General features: G+C 39.9%; 1 protein-coding gene across 1 annotated transcript in view; it reads right to left on the reverse strand.

The window, feature by feature from the left end:
* Positions 1-1,378: 1,378 nt before the first annotated feature.
* Positions 1,379-20,817, reverse strand: part of CREB1 (cAMP responsive element binding protein 1) — a 40,030-nt gene continuing 20,591 nt past the window's right edge. The window contains exons 3-8 of the mRNA XM_082284869.1: positions 18,928-19,074; positions 16,975-17,075; positions 14,005-14,147; positions 12,386-12,568; positions 10,825-10,975; positions 1,379-7,911 (exon numbers count right to left, since the gene is read on the reverse strand). Of these exons, the coding sequence (XP_082140995.1) occupies positions 7,767-7,911; positions 10,825-10,975; positions 12,386-12,568; positions 14,005-14,147; positions 16,975-17,075; positions 18,928-19,074 (870 nt within the window). The 3' untranslated portion in view covers positions 1,379-7,766. The remainder of the gene's footprint in view (positions 7,912-10,824; positions 10,976-12,385; positions 12,569-14,004; positions 14,148-16,974; positions 17,076-18,927; positions 19,075-20,817) is intronic.

A 20,817-nucleotide genomic window follows, 5' to 3' on the forward strand; every position in this document is an offset into this window, starting at 1 on the left:
GACAGAAGTAGCAGAGATGTAACTGCTGGTGAGTGAGCAGAGAGAGCAGCCCTCTGCATTGACACCTGCAAACTCCAGTGTCCCAACCCACGGGTCCCACGGGAGCTCCTGCTCTAGTATGAGATGATGCATGACAACAGCTGTTGCCAGCAGCTGTCTGGCAATTGATACTAACACCCTGCCCAAGCATTTTCTGTCAGCCTGTTCATCCCAGCACTAGAGAATCCCACTCTCCTTTGGGTGGTTCCATTGCACTGGTCCTGTTTTTTAACAGGTGATCTGAGCTCGTCTGTAGGAAGGCTGTGTTTGGCATGTGTCCTTGAGTAGTGGGGCAATGCACAAATTGTCTCTTGAGAAATTCACTCACTCTGGGGAGTAGGTCCAAGCCACAGAACAGTGACCAGGTAAGACACAGTCATGGTGTAGGACTGAGAAACCATCCCTGAAACATGCCATTTTGCAAGAAAACAAACTTTTCTGAAATGTCATTGCAACTAAGGTAGTGTTTGATTGATCTTAAGATACACAGTATGAGATTCAGCTCTGCATCTTATGGACAAAGAGCTTTAAGGTACAGCAGTGTCAGAAGAATCAGGTTTACCAGTGGACTACACAGGGACCTGTGTTACCCAGTTCTTTTCAGTGCAAAATTCAAGCCAAACTGCATTTTCATCTCAGGGACTAGCCCCTGCTTGGGATTCTCCCTCATTACTGGAGATTTTTCTGAGCAAGAACATGAATGGCATTAAAAAAACGTACAAAATCCCAGCTGTAATGAGCTGACCTTACTGCTTCCCCTTGATTTCATGGGAGGTGTGTTTACCTCAGTGCTGAATTTGTTCTCCTGGCTTCCATCCCAGTATTTGGATCCAGCCTTGCAGATTACATAATAGGGTTGCAATCCGTGCAGTGTTTGCTGCCTTCTGTTTCTGTTCTGTTATTAAGATCAGTAGTACATGGTTTACAGGAATGCTTAAAAGTGAGACATGCAGCATATTTAAACTGTGAAAGGTGTAAGCCTTTCAGACATTATTAAACAACAGAACTGCCACCAGAATGGATACTGAAGCCAGGTTTAAAAATATCAGGAGGAAGAGAAACTTTGTTTTTCAGGACTTAACCTCTGACTAATCTAATTCAATTAAGATTACAAAGGCCTTCTCTTTGGGGAGAATACCTTATGAATACTTAGGGCAGGCCAGAGATTGAGAGGACACCACAGACTGCTCAAAATACACCTTTTCCCATATTCTCTACCTACCATTTGCCACTAAATTTAGTGTAAATGGAACATCCTGCTCAAAAAAGAGACTTTTGTAGAGTTTTTTAAAGCATGTTTATGTGACTGCACATAAATGTTTGTGTAAAAAGGGAGTTATGACAGTTTATACCACAAAGGTTACAGTAAGAAAAAGCACTTCTTTATGACAATAATTCACAAATTCACAAGAATCACTTTAATATACAAAGCAATTACTACCATTCTGAAACACAAAGCAGCTAATATGTACATAGTGTTAATAAAATGCATTATAACCCAGTACATTTTTTTTTAAACACAGATAAAGCACAAAAAAAAAGTAAAAAAAAAAAAAAAAAAAGGAACAGAACACAACAGGGATGTTTCTAGATTTTTGGGGAGATGTAAAAAAGAATTTATTTCCCCCCAATAATGGATTTTCATTTAGTCTTTTAACTTCCACAAGTATGTGGGAGTCAAGCTCAAATACCCTGTTCTGTGCTGACATGGTTTGGGTAAAGAATCAGAAATGCAGATGAGGTGAACATACTCTTTCCAGCTTACACTACAAAGGGAGAATAATAACCCTCGCTCTGGAAGCTTCCCTGAAAAACATTGTTTCAAAACAATTTCAAATTATAAATCCAGAGTAGAAACAACTTGTTTTTGAACTGAACAACCAATCTATGGATCAAAGTCAGTGGAGGGGTTGGCTGCCAACTAGCACCTCTTCTTGCCCTGTTCCCATCCCAAGAAGTCCATTATAAGCAGCACAGTTTCAAATCTCATATAAACTTGAAGTTGTAGAACTTTTTAAAATTAATGTTTTCATATAAATAAATGTAATTAAACACACAAAAAATGGAGTGGCACCTGGATAAAACATACCTTGTGGAAAGCACCCAAACGTCCTTAGTTCATAAGAGTGGCCATTTCCAGATACATGACTGGCTCAAGGCCTGCCTTCCCCATGCTCTCACTCAGCTATCCCCTCATTTAGAGAAATACGCAGCTGAGGCTGAGTGAACCGACTGCTCGAGTCCTGAGTGCACGAACACTCAGCTTATGGAGTGTGCCAGCCATGGGTCATTCCAGCCTGGCCCTGGCCCTTTCCCTGCCAGCACACAGCTCCTGAGGACAGCTGACTGCTCCTGCCTCTCCTGCTGAAAGCGAGTCCTGAACTCACCACAGAGCAAGTCACAAACCTGCACTTGCAGTGCCAGAAAGCAAACAGGTCACTCTCTTCAATTTGTGCTATGCAAATCAGCCCAAGCACATCTCTTTGCAGGCCACAGCTTAAATACATTTAAAAAACACATTCCAAGGCAAAACACTTGAAATGCAGACCCTCTTTACCACCTGGATCTGGTCCCTTTTCCCCAAAGATGCACAGGCTTAAGCCTATCTATCTGCAGACCTGAACCTGTCACAAGCACACAGTAGGTGGATTTCAGCACCCTCTCTCACCAATCTGGCTCCTTCCAGACCAACTGAGCTTCAGGATACATTCAGGCTTCTGTAAAATTGTGTCCTTTACAGCTAGCAAATTACACAGCTCAGAAAAAGGTTCCCAGACAGACAACAAAGAACCATCAGTGTACTGTATGCTTTTTAAAACCTGCTCACAGTGACAGACTTCAGGGTTATAGTTGAATTATCAATATTCCTGCAAAAGAAAGGTGGTTGTGCTTTTCAAGCAGGGTGACACACTGTCAGTGTACCTTTACTTCCTGGTGTCAAATTATTGGAAAGCCTTTTGATTCATTTTCTTGGAATGCAGCTTGTAAAATCTGCAGACAAATCTCAAATTAAGAAAAGAGGAATAAAGTGGCTGAAAAATAGTTTAGCCTTCCTTCCAAATTAACATCCTTTTCCCACATGGGATCACTGAACTAGTTCTACTCTAAAAATAATTTCACATCCATCCTCTACATACTGCTCTGAGACACCACACGCTTGATTCTTGCCCCTTCAGCTCTCCTGCCCTTCTGAAGCAATGCCTGCTGGGCACCAGGTGCTGATCCGCAAGTTACATCACAGAAGGAGTCAACTGCTGGGGAGAGGAGCGAATTGTGTCCAGGCAGCAGGATTACAACAATTATGCCAGAAATCTTCTCAAACAAACCAAATTTATCTTAAATTTTGTTCTCTGTATTTTGTTTGGGGTTTTTTGTTTTCTTTTTTTTTAAAAAGTGCACATTTTAATTAAGCATTTACAAAGAACATAGTGTAACAAAAATAAATACATGACCTTTTGGTTGGATCATTGGCAAATGTTACATCACTAACCAGGCTCCAGGGTGCAAAAATTAAAATAAAAACAAGGTCTTAGAAAATCAATTAAATCCTCTATGAACTGTCATAGATTTGTAACCACTGATATTGAACTTGCTTTGATGGGTGGACTTATCTTTAAACCACAAAAAGCACTGTCTACCATAAATGAAAAAATAAAAATAAAAAAGCAGGTGCTGGTTTTCACTAACAGATGACTACTTTCTGCTACAGTTTACTGGAAGCCCAGATTTAAAAAAAGCAACCTGCGGTACAAATTCAGGTCAGAAACTATCAGGGCTGTTTTTCCTTATTATATCTTCTTTTTTTCCTGAGCCTTTTTATGATTCCAAACACCCCACCAATTTTCTGACCAATGTACAAGTACCAGAGAAGACAGTGATCTACAATGCAAATGCCAACAACTACAGGCCAGCCCGACCTACAGGTGTCTGAGCAGTCCTGACGAGCACAACAGGCTAAAATTGTGCTTTTGGATACAAGCAACGGTGCCGGCAACTACCCAGTGCTGGTGAAATTGCTGCCTAAGTAAGAATGCGTTGCCACCACCCCAGGAGGAAAACACAAGTCTTACCAGTGGTTCCTTTAGAAAATAACACCTTAATAACTTTTCCAAATGTTTTGCCTTTGATATATAGCTGCCAAAGAGAAAAAAAGCACAAAAGTGAATTACTCTGGGTGGTGGTGGTTGTAAAACAACTGTTTATGTAATTTCAAAAATCTTCATCAATAAAAAATAAACCTCACAAAAGCCACGAAAGATGAAATAAAATTATTGAAAATGGGTAACTGAGAAACAGCACAAAACAAATCAGTAATAAGCGCTAGAATAACGCAGCCCAGAGCTACTGGGGTGAGGGGAAGCTTTCACACACACACACACATCCACACACACCCAGACACACACAGAAAAGTAAAAATTCTTTTTCTGACCTCCATATACTATAATACTCAGCATTCCTGACTTAAAAGCTCTCAGAGCTGTAGATTATATACTGTGTGTATATATATATATATGTACATATATTATACATATGTATTTTCCAAGAATATCTAAATTAAAAGAGCACCTTTGACAATATCTTAACTGCCTGATTGGTGCTGTTGTTTTGCAAAATAATGACATTACAAAAATTATATTTCAAACCAATTCTTGTTTATTATGAACATAATGGATCTAGCCCTTTCTAACCCTCTCTTCAGGTAAAACAGGCTATCAGTTCTTGAAAACTCACAACTGTGAGATATAAAACTAATCCTCCCTCCCCCTTGTCAGCATAATTTACATCCTACTTCCAAATGGCCTTAGTTTATAGAAGCTTATTACCCCAACCTCACTACTTGGTAAGTAACATAGGAATGGATTCCTGTGTCATATTCTTTCCCTTTTTGGGTCAATATGAATAGTAAAGCATGTATGGGTAGCCTAGCCAGCCCTGTACTTGGTCTAATACATTTTTTATTATTGTAATTTATATTTTCATTAAATAAATTTGTGTCCCTAAATCCTCAGTGCAGCACAAATAAGATTCTTGCAGACCCCTATGTACTTTAAATTACATTCTTTTTCTTAGCGAAACTTTATTTGCTAATGAAGTCTAGGCTAAAACCACAGCAGGCCACTTGGAGACCACACACAGACAAACTGGTAACACAGCTCTCCGCTCACTGCCACACAAATTTGCACCAACTTGGTATTAGGAGAACCCCACCTGGGCACTGTTTTAGGCTCCCATGCCCATTCAGCCCCCAGGCTTTGTGCCCAGTGATTATCAGCAAGCTCTAGGCAGTGTTTATTACCCACTGGACAGCCCTCAGAGCCCAGCTTGCCCTGCTCAGGTTCACAGCAAAACCTCATGTTTTTGCAAACAGATGTTCTACAAAAGAAACAGCCTTAATGTGGGCATAGACAGCCTCTTCTGTGTTTCTCAAAGCTGGAGGAACCATTCCATGCAATTGCAAATGAGGCCACCATGAGCTTCATGTTTTACAAGAATGACTCCTGCATTATCAACATTTCTGCTTCAGTACTAGTTCTGGAAAATGTAACCGTTTTATGTATTTGTATTCACCAATTTTAAGAATCAGATAATTTTTATAAAAGCACTGCTGAGAACTTAGGGTCTTCTTTAAATTTGCATTGCTAACTAATAGATTCATTTCCCATTAAATAAAAACACAAAAATCAACTCTCTATGGCAGATAAAAATAGACCATTTATAAACCCCCACAAAACTTGTGAAAGTGAATTATGTCATATTTCTGATATTTATGTTCTCTTCTTGAAATACAAATGTAATTTGAAATTCTTGATAACTCTAGATTTAACAATAATGCTGTAAGTTTAGCCCTGCTCCTTTTAAATTAAGTCTCTTGGAAACTGAATGCCCTCTCAAATGAGAAATCTAGAACTTTTAATACTGCTTAGGTGTTTGAGACTCAACTGCCCAGAGTGTTCCAAGTATTTTTCTTGTAACGTCACACTGATTGTATAACCTTTTAGAAGCTTGTGTGTGAAATTTATCTTAAAAACAGACAGAGTGAATGGGAAAAAATATTAGCTAATACTCTGCTAGGCAAGGCATTAGTATAGACCAGAGCCTTATCCACGTTTCTATACATAGAAGTTTGACCAGAAGACCAAAGTAAACTTACTCCATCAAATGACCCAAGTTAGCATAGCAAGAGCCTGGCTTCAGAGGGCCAGTACACAAACCACACATGATTCTTTTTGACACATTCTTTTTGACAACTTCTTGACGTTCTTTTTTGGTTCCTTTTGAGCATGATTCTTTTCAAGTCCTAATGCATAGTACAGAGTTTTTTTAAATATGAACTACCTTTTTTAACATCATAAATCTGGGGAAGATCACAGTTCCTCAGTGCACAGAAAAAAATCTGATCTTGCAAACATCTGAGGCACATGAGTAATTTTAGTTGCAGGAATAGATTACTCAGTAAATCTGACCCTTACCATGAAAAAATACCCCAAATAAATTAAGAGTTTAGCTAACCTGGCCAGGTTCAAATAATCAGTGTTGTCCCTTGCAAAGCAGGAGTTGGAATACTTGTGTTTGAAGTCCTCTTTAATATTTGAGATTGTCCTAGCAGTTGTCCTACTGCAATTTAATTTATGTATAGAAGGCAACCTCAAAGTTTGAAAAAGAATTTAGCAAACCAGGCTGATATTTCTATTGAGTACAATAATTTCCATTGCGTAAGACAGTGGTAGGGAAATAAAAACAACCTCATTGCTTGAGAGGACTTGGGACACAGACCATACTGTCATCAGGGAGTACTTAAGTGGAGCTGGCCATGCTTCAACTGCTTAGTTGTTCTGCATACAAATAGGTAGTGCTTTCATGTGTTACCCCTGCTTACTATGTGACTGTTTTCAGAACATCACTATTGCATCTTTTTAAAAATTATTTTCTTTCCCATCCAAATATAATTTCCCAACCTATATCCTATGAAGTTGGTGTCTGTTTTCTGTGCATTCAGAATGCTGAATGCACGTGCACACATAAGCTATGAGAAGCAACAACTGACCAGTGAAGCTCATTTCAATGCATTTGTTTATGAGGTATGGAGAAGGTTTTACTAGTCCAGGAGGGCTTAATAGAGATTGCAAATCAACCCCCCTCCTGGGCTAGTTTGAAAAAGGTCTGTTATCTCCACACCAAGAACGTGACAGTGAAGCGCCCTTTGTTTGGCATGCTGCTTAGCCGTGTGTCTGTACAGTTTATCGTGAATGTGTGAAACCAATTTGGCGACCATTGCTGCTTCATTGTACTATGCATGCTCCACCTATGCGGCCCACAGTTGTCTGGACCAAGAGGCTGGGATGGTTCTGTCTCTAAGGCAATGGAAAGAGCTCAGCACAAATTCTTGACATCTTTACAAAAGGACCCTCCCCACAGTAACTTCCCAAGTGACCACTGTTACTCCTTGAAGAGGATCGGGAGATGAGAAAGAAGCCTGTTCTTCTTCTTCTTCTTCACGCTGAGATTGATGATGAAATTCATCTTGTAAGGGGAGAAGTGGAGGCAAGTACTTGAACATTCACAGTTTGATGCAAAGCACAGATGAAGTATATTCTGTAGTTGCTTCAGGCAGTTTTGCGCATAGAAAAAAAGAAATGTTTAGAAAATAAAAAGTTTACTTTGTCTTTCTGGGTATAGCCAGAACCAGTCTCTATCCCACCTGGACAAGTGAAAATGAGAATCCAAAATTAATCTGATTTGTGGCAGTAAAGGTCCTTAAGTGCTTTCAACTCCTCAATCAGTGTCTTGTTTTGGTTTTCAAGCACAGCCACTCGATTTTCTAGACATTTCACATACTCCTTTTTCTTCCTGCGACATTCACGTGCTGCCTCTCTGCAAAGCAAAAAAGGCCATTGAAACCCAGAACAATCATTTGCAGACATGGGCTACTTAACTGCTTTTGGGCAAACCTTTACTAGTACTGCCATTTTCAGCATATGGAGGTATTGTTAAGAAATGCAAGTGAGGAAAAAACACCGAGTTCATAACAACTGCTCCTCACAAATCACACAAACTCAAGATCCACACATCATTTCAACATAGAGATCCCAGTAAGACAGCACCAATAAAATTCTCTTTCTGTGAGAAAAGGATCCTATTCAGTGATAAAATTTTGCTTTCAGGGATTTACATTAGAGCCTTTAGGCTGAGTCAAGTGCTGCTGCAATAATTTAACTGATTTTATTATCATCTTATTCTTTTTATAGTCTTTAACTTTTCCCTTTGCTGCAGTCCAACAAGATGATCAACTGGTGCAAAAAAGCACTATTTAGAGCATTCATGTATCTGCTCTTGAGCAATGCTTTCATTTTAATAATGATGTCTGCATCACTGCAATAATATTAATGACTCAAATAAAAACATCACAAAATAAACAGTAACTAGGAACCATATAATTCTTTAGTCCCTGTCAGCTATGCCAAAAACAGACCTCAAGATAATCAAACTTCTAAGTCTTGCTTGTAAAGAGTGAGCTGCCTGTAGGTAACTTGGTAACATAACAAGAACACCAGCGAAAAATACCAGAAAGGTATTAATGTGCTGCTGAGCATCCTGAAGGCAGGAACACCAAGGCAGGAGCTACCCTGCACAGCAACACAATGGCACCAATGTGCAAAGTAAGCACAAGGCTAATGCCACGGGCAGATGGGAGCCCAGGCAGAGGGCTCTCCTCCTGCAGTGCAACTTGTCCAAGGAGCACTCTGCAGACACATGGAAATAAACACACTTGTTTGCCCTGAACCTTCAGGTGCAAAGCAGAACAGCTTCAAAAATAAGAGTCTGTGCGTTCCTTCATTGCAAACGCTACACAGACTGGTGAGACAGTCAGTGTTCTGGGAAATGAGAGGACAAATTAGAACCCAGTTCCTTCCCTTATTAGATAAATAGTAGCTGTAAAAAAAGAATGCATTCCAGGACCTAAATGATAAGAAGCCTCTAAGTAATTTTTGAAATTCAGCTCCACAAATGAGACAGGATGAAGAAAACATAGTCTGTAAGCCCTGAAAGGACTCAGGTATTCATTTGTCAAATACAATTTCACATACTTGCAGTGCTTCAGTAAGCCAAGTGTAACATTTAGAATTTAAGTAATTTTGGGCTGGTACCAAAACATTAAGTACTACTGGATCAGGGAGTGCCTCCCAGTGCAAACTACTAACATGTCCCCTTGGGTGACAACATTTTCTTTCTGTGACTTTTTTCCAGCTTAGGCTGTGTATATTAAGCCACCTCAAGTCTGTGTGTGCTATTTGTTCATTATGAACAGCCAGAATTATACTGAATTACAGAGAACTTTAAAAATGTAAAATTTATACAGAAAATTTGCACAATAATATCTATGAATATTTACACTATAATCCTCCAATAAGTACCACCTTACCATCTGCCTCTCTATCCTTTTTCCCCACTTTGCTATGGAGCTTAGATTTGCAAGTATCTATTAAGCAGACAGCCTAAAAGCACCACATGCAACATGATACTGTTGCAAAAGCTGTTGATTTAACTCAAGTGGGGTAATTCCCCATTGTTTTTCTTGGCTTTCACAAACACAAAAGCTTTCTTTTACAAGAGTAAGACTGATGATTAAATGAGGGCATTCTGTGATCCTAATTAAATTTTTTTCAATTGCAGAGCCTGAAAGGGTGGTATCTACTATCTACTATTCACTCATAGGAGAAAACTATATAAAAAGGGAGAGGGTGACATTCCGTACAAAAACCTTTTAAAAAAGTGAACTCTGCTGTTCAGCATTATTTCCTTCATTAAAGCCCCTCGCATAAGCACTGGGTCTGCTCAAGTAAGTTTCTATTGTGTTCACAGCACAGCAACCTAGAGAAGATAAATGAACCTGTTTTTTTTGTGAACATCAGTTTTTTTGGACTGACAGATGAAGTTAACAAGGCTCTCAGGGGGCTTCCCCTGCTCAGAAGGGTGGGAAGCACTGTGTTCCCAGTGTTACACAGGCTCCAATCTGTGGCCTGTGGATAAGAGTTTAAGGCTTGATGTGATGGGTCAGTTCAGGCCCACCCCTTCCCACTCCGACAGTAACAGACTTCAGGAACATCGTGCCCACCTTCTCCCTACTGCTCCCTTCCTTTGCTACCTCCACCCACTCCCACCTCTGTAAGCTTAGCTGTTCCTCCTCACAAGCTGAATCCTACAGAATCAAGTCTTCTCTATCTTTCGTTCAGCCTGTCTGCTGCTACGACTGGCTCCACAAGACTTCAGTCAAAAGGAATAGCTGCTCGTTTAGCCTTTGCTTGAGCCTTTCTGCCTCTGGAGGAGAAAACCCAAAGCAGCTAAAAGACCAAGTGAGACAATCAAGAAAGTACTCACGAAGAGCACACATGGGCCAGCAGCAAGGAGAATGCATGCAGGAGGCTAAGGGAAAGAATCCAGGAAAGGAAACCACATGAATGTAGTAACTCCAAAAAAGCAACTCATCTTGGTGTTTGTAAGAACATATCTGCAGTCATACAAATATCTCACCAATTACTTTTCTCCTTATTGCAACAACCAAATTCACGTACCTCACAGAGTGAGTCTGACACTTTACTCAAGGTTTCACAGTCACAACACACGGCATTAGTAGATGTGTATCTTTGCTTTGCATCTTTAAATAAAAGCAAATTCTTCATAAAGCATTTCATAACATGACTAGGAAAGATCAGGACTCTTAGTGCTTGACACTCCAGGCCTGACTAGAGCTGACTGGGAAAAAAGAAGTGATGTGAATATACGTGCCTGTTCTTCATCAGACGCACTTCTCTCTTCCGCGCGGCCTCTTCTGCTGGCTGGGTCGGAAGTGCTGGAGAGGATGCCATGACTACTCCTGGTGCAATGGTGCTGGTCGGGGCAGTGCGGATCTGGTAGGTCTGCACATCTCCTGAGGCAGCTACAGGGACACACGGGAACAGGATCAGTCTGGTGACAGCGCTGTCACACGTGCTGTGGAGAGCACCCATTCACCTCTCTGACCTGTCATCTCTCTAACCGTGCACCCTGGGCCACAGCTCAGGAGGGACGGCCATCATCTGGGCCATCACTGATACCTCACACTTAGTTTAATAATACATGCAAGGTTTTGGGCATTCCTGCTGAAGAAGTCTTCACTTGTGCTTGATAGCCTGATTTGTCTTGCAGTATAGCTGTGCTTCTTTCTCCCTCAGTGTATTTCTTTGTACTTCTCTGGTTTTCAGGAAGTTCTAGCAGTTCCAGAGAAGGATGGGGTCAACACTATTTTCTAGCTATGCTCCGAAAGTCTATCTTCAAAAGGAGGAACTGCATGTGTAAGTATCTACCAGAGAAAAAAAGGTGAAAAAATGTAGTATTTATGCCCACAAGAGGAGGACAGCGCATTCTGTTGCTTCTCTAAAATAAGCAAGGTCTTAGCTTTCTTTTCTTGTCTTTATTGTAATCTAGGAGTGTGTTAATTTTGCCTGAGATCATAAATAACCACAATACCACCTAAAGAAATTAGATGTCCTTAAGAACACAAAAAAGAAGATCAATGCACCAGTAGTATTCTTCTCTGCTATGCATTTTTACTGATGCCTGATAAACTCTTCACTGGATAACTTTCAAATGAACTACTTTACAATCACAGAAGCAGGGGTACACTTCTGCTGTTATTTTCAATAAAAAATTTTGTAATACCCCTCAATTTTTAATAAACCAAAATATGTATTTTAATACAATAGCCCCCCACATCTTACTCTAAGAGAAAACAGCTCTGCCAAATTGAGGGCTAGACCAAATAATCACTTAAGGCACTCTCCTAAATAATTCTGTGATTCCAAGACTCACTGATTGAGTCACTCACTCAGCGACTAGTTACAAAAGTCACAGTGGGAAGGAATTATGACTTGCAATTGAAAAGAGGAAAAAATTACTAATAAATTGAAGTGTCCTTTTAGAAAGAATCAAACATCCTTCTCTCCTATCTTCAATGCTTTGCTTTAAATTTCCTATTGTTGCAGATATGGGAGAACTCAGAACTCTAAAGCGGTATTAGTTTTTGCAGAACATATAAAAAAATTTGTGTGGACAAAATGCAGGAAATACAGCATGGAAAAGTAAAAATAAATATATTAAACCTCAAATATCCACAATTTTACCAATCTAACAGAAGAGGCTTTAAGAAAATGTGACAAACAGCTTTGTCCAAAATTTCAGTAATTTTATGGACTTACCTGTGCCAAAGCTGTTAATTCTGTTTCCTGACACATTTGAGGGAGTCAGGTTGGCAACTTATATCTGCATGGAGAAAATATTACACAGAATGACTGCCTGTGAAGTTTCTCACCTTGTACAACAACTTGGTTGCTGGGTACAAGTATCTGCTGTCCATCTGTGGTCTGTGCATATTGTAAAATGGTGGTGCCAGGTTGGGTTGCAGCTGCATTGGTCATTGTCAATGTCTGGAGACCTTGTACTCCATCTGTGCCATTGTTGGACAACTGTATTGCTCCTCCTTGGGTGATAGCAACTGCAGACAAAAAAAATCAACCCAGCATTTAAGACACTAATTTACTCATTAACTTACAGAAACCTAGGTATGGAAGAATACTGATCTGAGCTATAAATCCTTTGAACACTAACACCCCCCCAAATCAAACATGTGGCTTCAATGCACATGAAAGAAATCATCCTTTGAAAGCTAAGTTTTCAAATGTTTGTGAGGGCCAAAACCCACAGCCTAAAATACAAAATAGTTTCCCTAATAAAACAGCATCACACAGAGGAGCTACAATCCTTCCCCAGGAATATTTTTTAATCTGTTAGTTAAGATTTTCTTCTTGGTTGGTTTATTTTTCTCAGTCCTTACTTTTTCTTCTCATCTGAAATTCCTCTCATCCTCTGTGCTTTATGCCCTTCAGTCTCCTCTGCTGCTACTGCTATCCATCTTGTGTTTCACTTTCCTTTGCTTTGGCATTTTTTTTTCCTGCTGACTGTATCCCCCCTTCTCTACAACTTCCTCAAACCCTTCCTAGGCTGTTTTTTCATTCATAAAGGTACAGTATGGTTTAGGCATTCTTAACTTTGCTGGCTTTTTCCCCTTTCTTTCCCTCAGTCCTGTCATGCAGGTATACTGGGACATCACCCCTTTTGTGACTGCACAGAATTTCATTGTGTTCCTGTATTCAGACACAACAAAATCTCAAGTGTCTGCACAAGCAGTTATTTTACAGTTATAATAGGAATCAGAAGCAACCACATCTGTTTCAACAAAATTAAGCAGGGTACAAGGCAAAGGGGCTAAGGAGTAAACAGAGATACAAAATTTTACAGAGATTTTAAGAGACAGATGTAAACAAGTAGTTCTCCCTTTTGTATGTGTTGTATGTCTCCTACTGTATGTGTTTGTGTGAGATATGTGAGCATGTCTTTTATCTTGACTGCCATATCCTCAATCATTCTTCAAGTCAAAGCACTGACTCTATAAAATCTTATAAATAAAGAAAACACAGAAACATGTACTTATGATATATATTAAGGTTGTTGACATTCTCATTGTTTCAAGACTTTCTAAAAATGTAATTGCAGACTGTCATGTTTTTTCCTAATGATGAGGTTACAGTTTCGTGAACAAGTGTTAATAATCTGCCAAGAAAGAAAAGAAACTTCTGAATTCCCCCATCCAGTTCCTGAAGTGAAGAAGTTTATAATAGCATTATAGTTAGTTCTTATTTTGCCTCAGCATACACTAGCTGCACCAAGTGGCAAGCAGTCCCAGAATGTTAACTGAGCCTTTCAAATGCTTACAATAGAAATGTGTTTAAAAGGCCTGGTTATCAGTCAAAATAAAGTAAACTTTTTTTCACCTCCTGCTTTGTCCTAGTCCAAACAACGGTTATAGAAATAATAGTTCTTCATCTTCTCATCCCCACTTACTAGCACCACTGAGAAATTCAGACTACATACTGTACTGCCCACTGCTGGTTTGGTAAATGGGAGTTGGCACCGTAACAGTGGCGATGGCAGGTGCTGCTGTTTCCTCTTCAGACTTTTCTTCTTCAATCCTTGGCACTCCTGGGGCGTCTGAGGACAAGTCATTCAAAATTTTTCTGGCAAAGACAGTGTGTTGTAGAGATTTTAATAAAAATTGGGGGAGAAAAATAGTCTATCTGATACACAATGTTGGGGAAAACTGTGAAGTGCAGCAAGCCAGTAAGGAAAATATGAATGCAGAATGAAAACCACACACTATCTTCAAACTCTTACTGGAGAGGATTGTTCAAAATGCCAAGCAGTGATGGGCAAGGGAGCCAGCACAGAACAGCTGTGCTTCTCAAAACCCACGATACATCTATCACAACCTTCCCTTTTTCTTCAGAGTATGTTTCTCTCATCCATTTTTGTTTCCTGCTTTTAGCTATACAAACATTTGAAAAAAAGTTAGAACCTGTCACCTCACTTACACTGGGGGAACTGCTCCATTTCAAAGACTATGAACACCTTAGCCAGACAGCTGAGTACCAAGGGAGTCAGCAGGAATACTTGCAGAGAGCAACCAGTTCATAATTTAACACCTGCCTGGGAGACAATACCAAGTGTTTGAGAACAGTCTCACAGTTATGTTCACAGGTGCCTTGCCTGAGAAAGTTCATGGGTAAAGGAAAGAACAGATTTTTTCATTATTTCCATGAGCTAATTACCCAAAGTCAAAACTTCTAAAACATCACTGCTACAGGTCCCACTGAACATGACTGCAGACTGACCACTACAGTCACTGCAATTTGCATCACTGAGATCAAACACTGTCCTTCCTCAGAGGACTGTCAAGCCCTTCTCACTGCTTGCATATTCTATTATGTCACTGCAAAATGCAGTAAATGCCCTTAGGTAAATGTAATGCCTTCAGGTAAAGGGCAATATTTTTTGTAATTCTTCTCTAATGTTTTCCAGTGGACTGGCACTAGAACTCACAGTGGGATGAAGCAAACACAGCTGTAGACTCCAAGTTCCAAGACAACACTAATTTCTTATACAAGCATCCTAAGGCTGTGGGAGCCAGAACACCTGTATGAAGCTCTCTGAGGAGAGTACTCATTCTGCTTAGCAGCTTGACCAACAGAGCTTTGCTGCTGCTGTTTTGACTTTGTGCGCATTCAAGAACCCCAGCACTGAACAACACTGTGAAGAACCACTTGGACAAATAAAAAATTCCCATCCAAAGAGTTTGCAATATAGGTGTTAGACCAGAAACTAGGTGAATGAAACAGATGAAAAAATATGGAGAGAGCAGGGATGATGAAGAACAAAATCAAAAGAGATAAAAAAAAATCACTTTTTAACCTCCTATCATTATGACATGGTGGTTAAAACCTACCTTTGCCATCATAAAGATGGATTTAAGGTAAAAGATAAGGTGGCAGCTTTACAAATACAGGAGCTATGAACTGACATGGAATATATGATGCACTTTAGTAGCAGAATCACAGAAGAGTCTTTGTGGAAGAGGTATAGCTTTCAATTCTGTGAACATATCTGCACCTATCTTGTTTCTGGGGCCAGTTACAGCAGGTTGAATAATGCCAGCTAGGAAGTCACTGAAGACAGAAGTGGTCTGGCTCAGCCTTTCCAACATAACCAACACTAGCCCAGAGTCTGAGCTGCATACACAAGTTTTAGAAGTTACCAAGTGTTCTTGAGTCACCACAATCTGGTCTGAAGATAGAGGCTGTGTTGTGGAACCAGTGCATGCAAAGGAGGCCTTCTCAATGAGAAGTCAGCATGCACAAGCATCCTCTTCTCAGTTTTGTTGCTTGTTTATTTAGCTCTGTTTTCTCACCATATACAGCCACTCTGCCATATATAGTAAAATCAAGTGTCTTGCTGCAGAAGCAGACTGAAAGGAGTCTGTGGCTGCCTTGAAGTTAACACTGCTCCTCACAAATAAAAACATTTTTCCAGATCTGTTATGGCTAGGGGTCTTCAGCAATGATTTTCACTATCTTCAGCAGAACAGCCTTGGAGGGCTGCTGGACAAGGTACAGAATAATCTCCCAAGTGCTAAAAAAGTATCATGGTTGAGATATGCTCAGGCCTACAGTCCAGCTTCTATTTCCAAGGCTATGCTCATAAAGAAAAAACAAGCATCTGAATTTTCTAAATCAGCAGGAACCCACAGGTCACTTAAAACCTATGGAACCACAGAGCTGTTCCTTAATGCTATTTAGCATGTTTTAAGAATGGAAGTGGGATTTAGTACAGACACAAAAAGCTGTACGAAGGCCATTGATTAAAAAAGTAACATGACTAACACCATGTGAAGGAGAACCTCAGTTGGTTTTGCCAGAGGTATTTGCCATGAGAAATAGAGACACTAGATGCCTTTCACTACATTTAACTCATACACTGACTTAAACTTTAAACACAAATGATTTTGCTCAAGCAGAAATTCTCTCTGAACTATGGAACATCACATGTTCATTAAGTCTCATGGGAGAAAGGAATTAAGCTTGATTGGTGCTAGCATTTCAACAATACTGAAAACCAGTAGAGATGATTTTTTGCAGACTACAGATTACACAGAAATCACTTTCTGCAAAGCTTCAGTGTATTTTGGGCATTAAGTATTCATTAAAGTTGTGTCTAATGCATCTAGCACAATGATACCTCAATTTTCTGAAATGTGGCAATTAGCACATTCTCAGCTCACTTCTGTCTCAAGTGAATATAAATGCTGAGGTTTCTTCCTCCTCCTTCTATTTGCTTATCTCTTTACATCCCATTCCACAGACATATTCCATATTCCAATTCCAAGACATTATAGAAGAGAGATTTCAGTTAAATGGTAAATCTAAAAATAATTTATACAATCCCACTGTTTGTATCCCATGTGAATGCATCCATCCATCAAGTAAGATGCTTCTGCTTTAACCTCCATACCTGTAGGAGGGTCGTCTGGAAAGAATTTCTCTTCGTTTCTGTGAGTCTGTGACACTGTCTACTGATTCCTGTGAATCTTCACTTTCTGCTATAGTGGAGATCTGTAAGTAAGAACAGCAATCAAATTTAACAAGACCCTTCCAATGTCTTTATTTTAAGGAAATGTTGACATCCTGTGAAAAACACCAGAATGTAAGTATTCACAATGCAAGTATTCTATCTAGACAACGAACAGAAAGTTACTGCTTAGTAACAGATCCAGGAAAGGATGATCACAGTCAGTGATCTACCCATCAGAATGTTCTTTATAATTTAAATACTCCAATAAGAAAACATAAACAGTAGTACCATTCAGTTTTTGCCTTCTGTGGTATTTTGTTTTCATCCATTGCAAGGAAACAAAGATTTTTTAGTAAAATTAAGGGAGAGAATAACTAAATCAAATTAAGATAGCAGAAATGTTTGGAAACAAAGAATAAAATACGGAAGAAACATCAATTTATAAATAATGAGGTAGATGTGTTAAAGAGAGACTGCCTTTTACAGGGGAAATTTCCAGGAAAATGTCATATATGAAGATATTAAAAAATAATGTAGTGCTGCAATTCTGAATAGCTGTGCTAAAAAAAGAGAAATGCTTATGCAGGAAAGCTAAAATAAAAATATATTAAAATAATTTAGATAATTTTAAATTACAAATGTGCATGACAAAATATACAAAAGCTAATGATGCTTGTGTGAGAAACAGAGCTCATAGCCTGACATTTTATGCACTGTAGAGAAGATTCCTAAAGGCTCAAAACTCTTGCTGGCATCCACACTTCACAATCGTCAGATAGAGGGCCTGAATATGTCCAAGGCTGACTGTGTGCTACTGGGCTCTGAATATCAAAACACAATGGATCTGCATTGAATCAGGTGAATTCCAGGCATGGCTTCATTGCCAGTCTCTGATCTTCCACCTCCAGGCTTGTCTTACTTATCTCAAAACTGCTCACGTCTGATAGATTAAAACGCTAAACTTTTGAGTGCAATGGCTGAGAATGGTAGAGCCTGCCACAGACTCAGCACTGAAGCTGATAAGGAAAAAACAAAGGTTATTATCAGAATGGCCTGGTTTTAAATTATGCACGCCTTATTTTTTAAAATAATACCCAGTAAAATATCTGTATGAAAAAGTCACAATACCTACTTTTTGAAATTAAATATGTTTTGGGCTCAGTGTTCTAACAGCAAATAAATAATGTACAGTCCTTGTCCTGTGTAGCTGCTGTACACCAAACAATTTTTGCATTCAGTAACACTGAACGTCAAGTGAATAAGAAACAAGTTAGAGGTTTAAAGATTTCAGACTACTTGTCTCCTCTATACTCAAGCTACCTCACCATATCACATTACCTATCCTGCTTTACAGAAGAAAAAATGCTAAGGCTTCACAAAACACACAACACTCAACCGGCACATTTTAAAACCATTTCTATGTAAGTACTGGTAGGTTTTATTTTAAGCACCAGTAACATACAGAGACCTGTTCTGTAAACCAATGCAAATATTTCCTATGGAGCAAGGACTCTCATCCTAGAATACTGGCCTCATTAACTACTAAAAATTACATTATTAAAAGAAAGTTCATCCTTTTGTTCACTTCAGAATAGTATGAACTCTTACTCAATAAAAATGTATGGAAATACCGTAGAGAGAAAAAGTAGAGTAATACTGTAAGAAAAACCGTAGAGCTGTTAAACTCACCAAACAAATTCTAGAGGGAAATGAAACTCAGCAATGTTTGAAAATGAAAAGTGGTTAAGCCAGAACAGAAAAAATAGTCAGAGTAGCAAATACTGTACAGATTTGCAAAAACACAATCCAGGACACAAATACATTAAAACCAGTGCAATGACAGGCCTATTTCAAAGGCCCAATTCACATATTAGGAATTTCTTCAGTCAGTACCTGAACTGTCTGGACCTGTGGAGACTGAATAACTGATGGCTGGGCAGCCTGAATTACTCCATGCACTTGAACCGTCTGCCCATTGGGCAGCTGAACTAAGGTCACCGTGGGTGCAGAAGACGTTGCATGAGCTGCTGGCATAGATACCTGCAAAGAAGAGACAGTGAGCATAAATTAGGTTACTGCAAAATCTCCTTAGTTCAGTATTTGTTCTGGTGAAAGAACTATGTCTCTTCTAGACCCCAGTTAGATGACCCAAATGTTTCAGCATAATATAAAACCCCCTGAACTGCCTGAGACCAATATCTGACCTACTTCACAAAATAATCTAATGCAGAATTTCTACAGGCTCAAACATAATTTGTAAAATCACTGACAAGGAAAACACAACTGTCTCTATTTTGAGGTAACCTGATACGAACACATCATTACCTTTCACTTACTTCACTTGGATACTGCTCAGACTTGGGTATACTCCTACAGACACTGCTGAGTCAGAGGCAGAAACATATGGGAGTGGAGCTATTTCTGTTCTCACTCAAGAAAATGCAAAGAGTTTGCCAGATGTAAGAACATTTTTAGGGAATCATACCTTTCACTTTCTACAGATTAAGCCGTATGAGTAGCTGGCAAAGTGCACGTAAATGAAGAAAACTGACCATGTACTCAGACAGAAACCCCATGAGTTTGCAGTGGAAATAAGTATTCTGTAGGCAGTCATTGTGATTATTGTGTAACAGGTCAACACAAACCCTAGTTTCAAGGGTTATTTCTATGAGGAAAAATTGCCCACGTTTGTAAACACAACTGTGTTCCTCCAGCACAGACCTGCAGGCATGGCAGCTATGCCAACAGGGATACACTGAAGACCTCAGCATGGCACATTATGGCTTGGGCTTTGGGGACAGCGGTAGCCACACAAAGCTCTTTCACACTGCATGGAGCAGCCTCACCCTGGCAGGCCACAGGAACTGCTCTGGGTAGCTGAAGTGCCATGTACCAAGGCTGCTCCATGGCTGGGCCAATGCCCAGTGCACATCCAGCACTCCCAACTATCTGGTGACACGATGTGTGTGTTTGGGGCTGGGGGGGTCCTGAAAGGCTGCAGGGTGCCAGCACTGCTGTGCCAGCATACCCCGCCCTCAGTCTGTGTCCCTCCCACACATCATTGCCCTCAGGGAAGGACTGCAGGCAAGCTCGAGCTGCTCTGGCAGACCTCAGCTGGGTCATGGGTCACTGACTAGCCGGCCTTCTTCTAGACACCCAAGTTTGGAAAATCTAACAATCCTCCAGGGTTGAACAGCATTTAAAGAAAATTTGATCCACACAGCTGTAGTGCAAGAAAGGGCTGCACTGCTGTCCTACCTAATCTCAGAGGGCTGCTATATACTGGATGCAGAAGGAAATCCTCTGCTTTCCCTGTGAACACATGGTTCTCAAAAAGCTGCAATAGCTCATCTCTGAATTTCCATAAACATCCACCACTTATAATGAAATCTTGCTTAACAACAAAATTAAAGGGAATTACATGTAGACCTCTCTCCTCCACAGCTGTCTGTCCCTAATCCACCAATTTGCATTTGCAATTTTCAGGAAAATTTTTCAGGAAAGCAGCTGCGGCATTACATGGTGGTACTTAATTCACATCTGAGAGAAACCTGGACTGAGATTAACATGAGAGCACTTTCCTCTGGCAAACCGTATTCCTTTACCAAGCAACCTTTCTTAATAATGTATGTCTGACTAAACAGTCTCTGGCAATGACAGCAAAGCTGATCAACTGGAGGCCACTGTGGTTGGATTAAGCCCACAGCAGAGTGTAACTTCCGCAGATGTCTCTGACTCATACCTTGTGGAACTGGGACAAGTTTCCTTTTGATGCTGAAAACT

The sequence above is a fragment of the Coloeus monedula genome (genome assembly GCF_965178545.1).
Source record: "Coloeus monedula genome assembly, chromosome: 7".
NCBI lineage: Eukaryota > Metazoa > Chordata > Aves > Passeriformes > Corvidae > Coloeus > Coloeus monedula.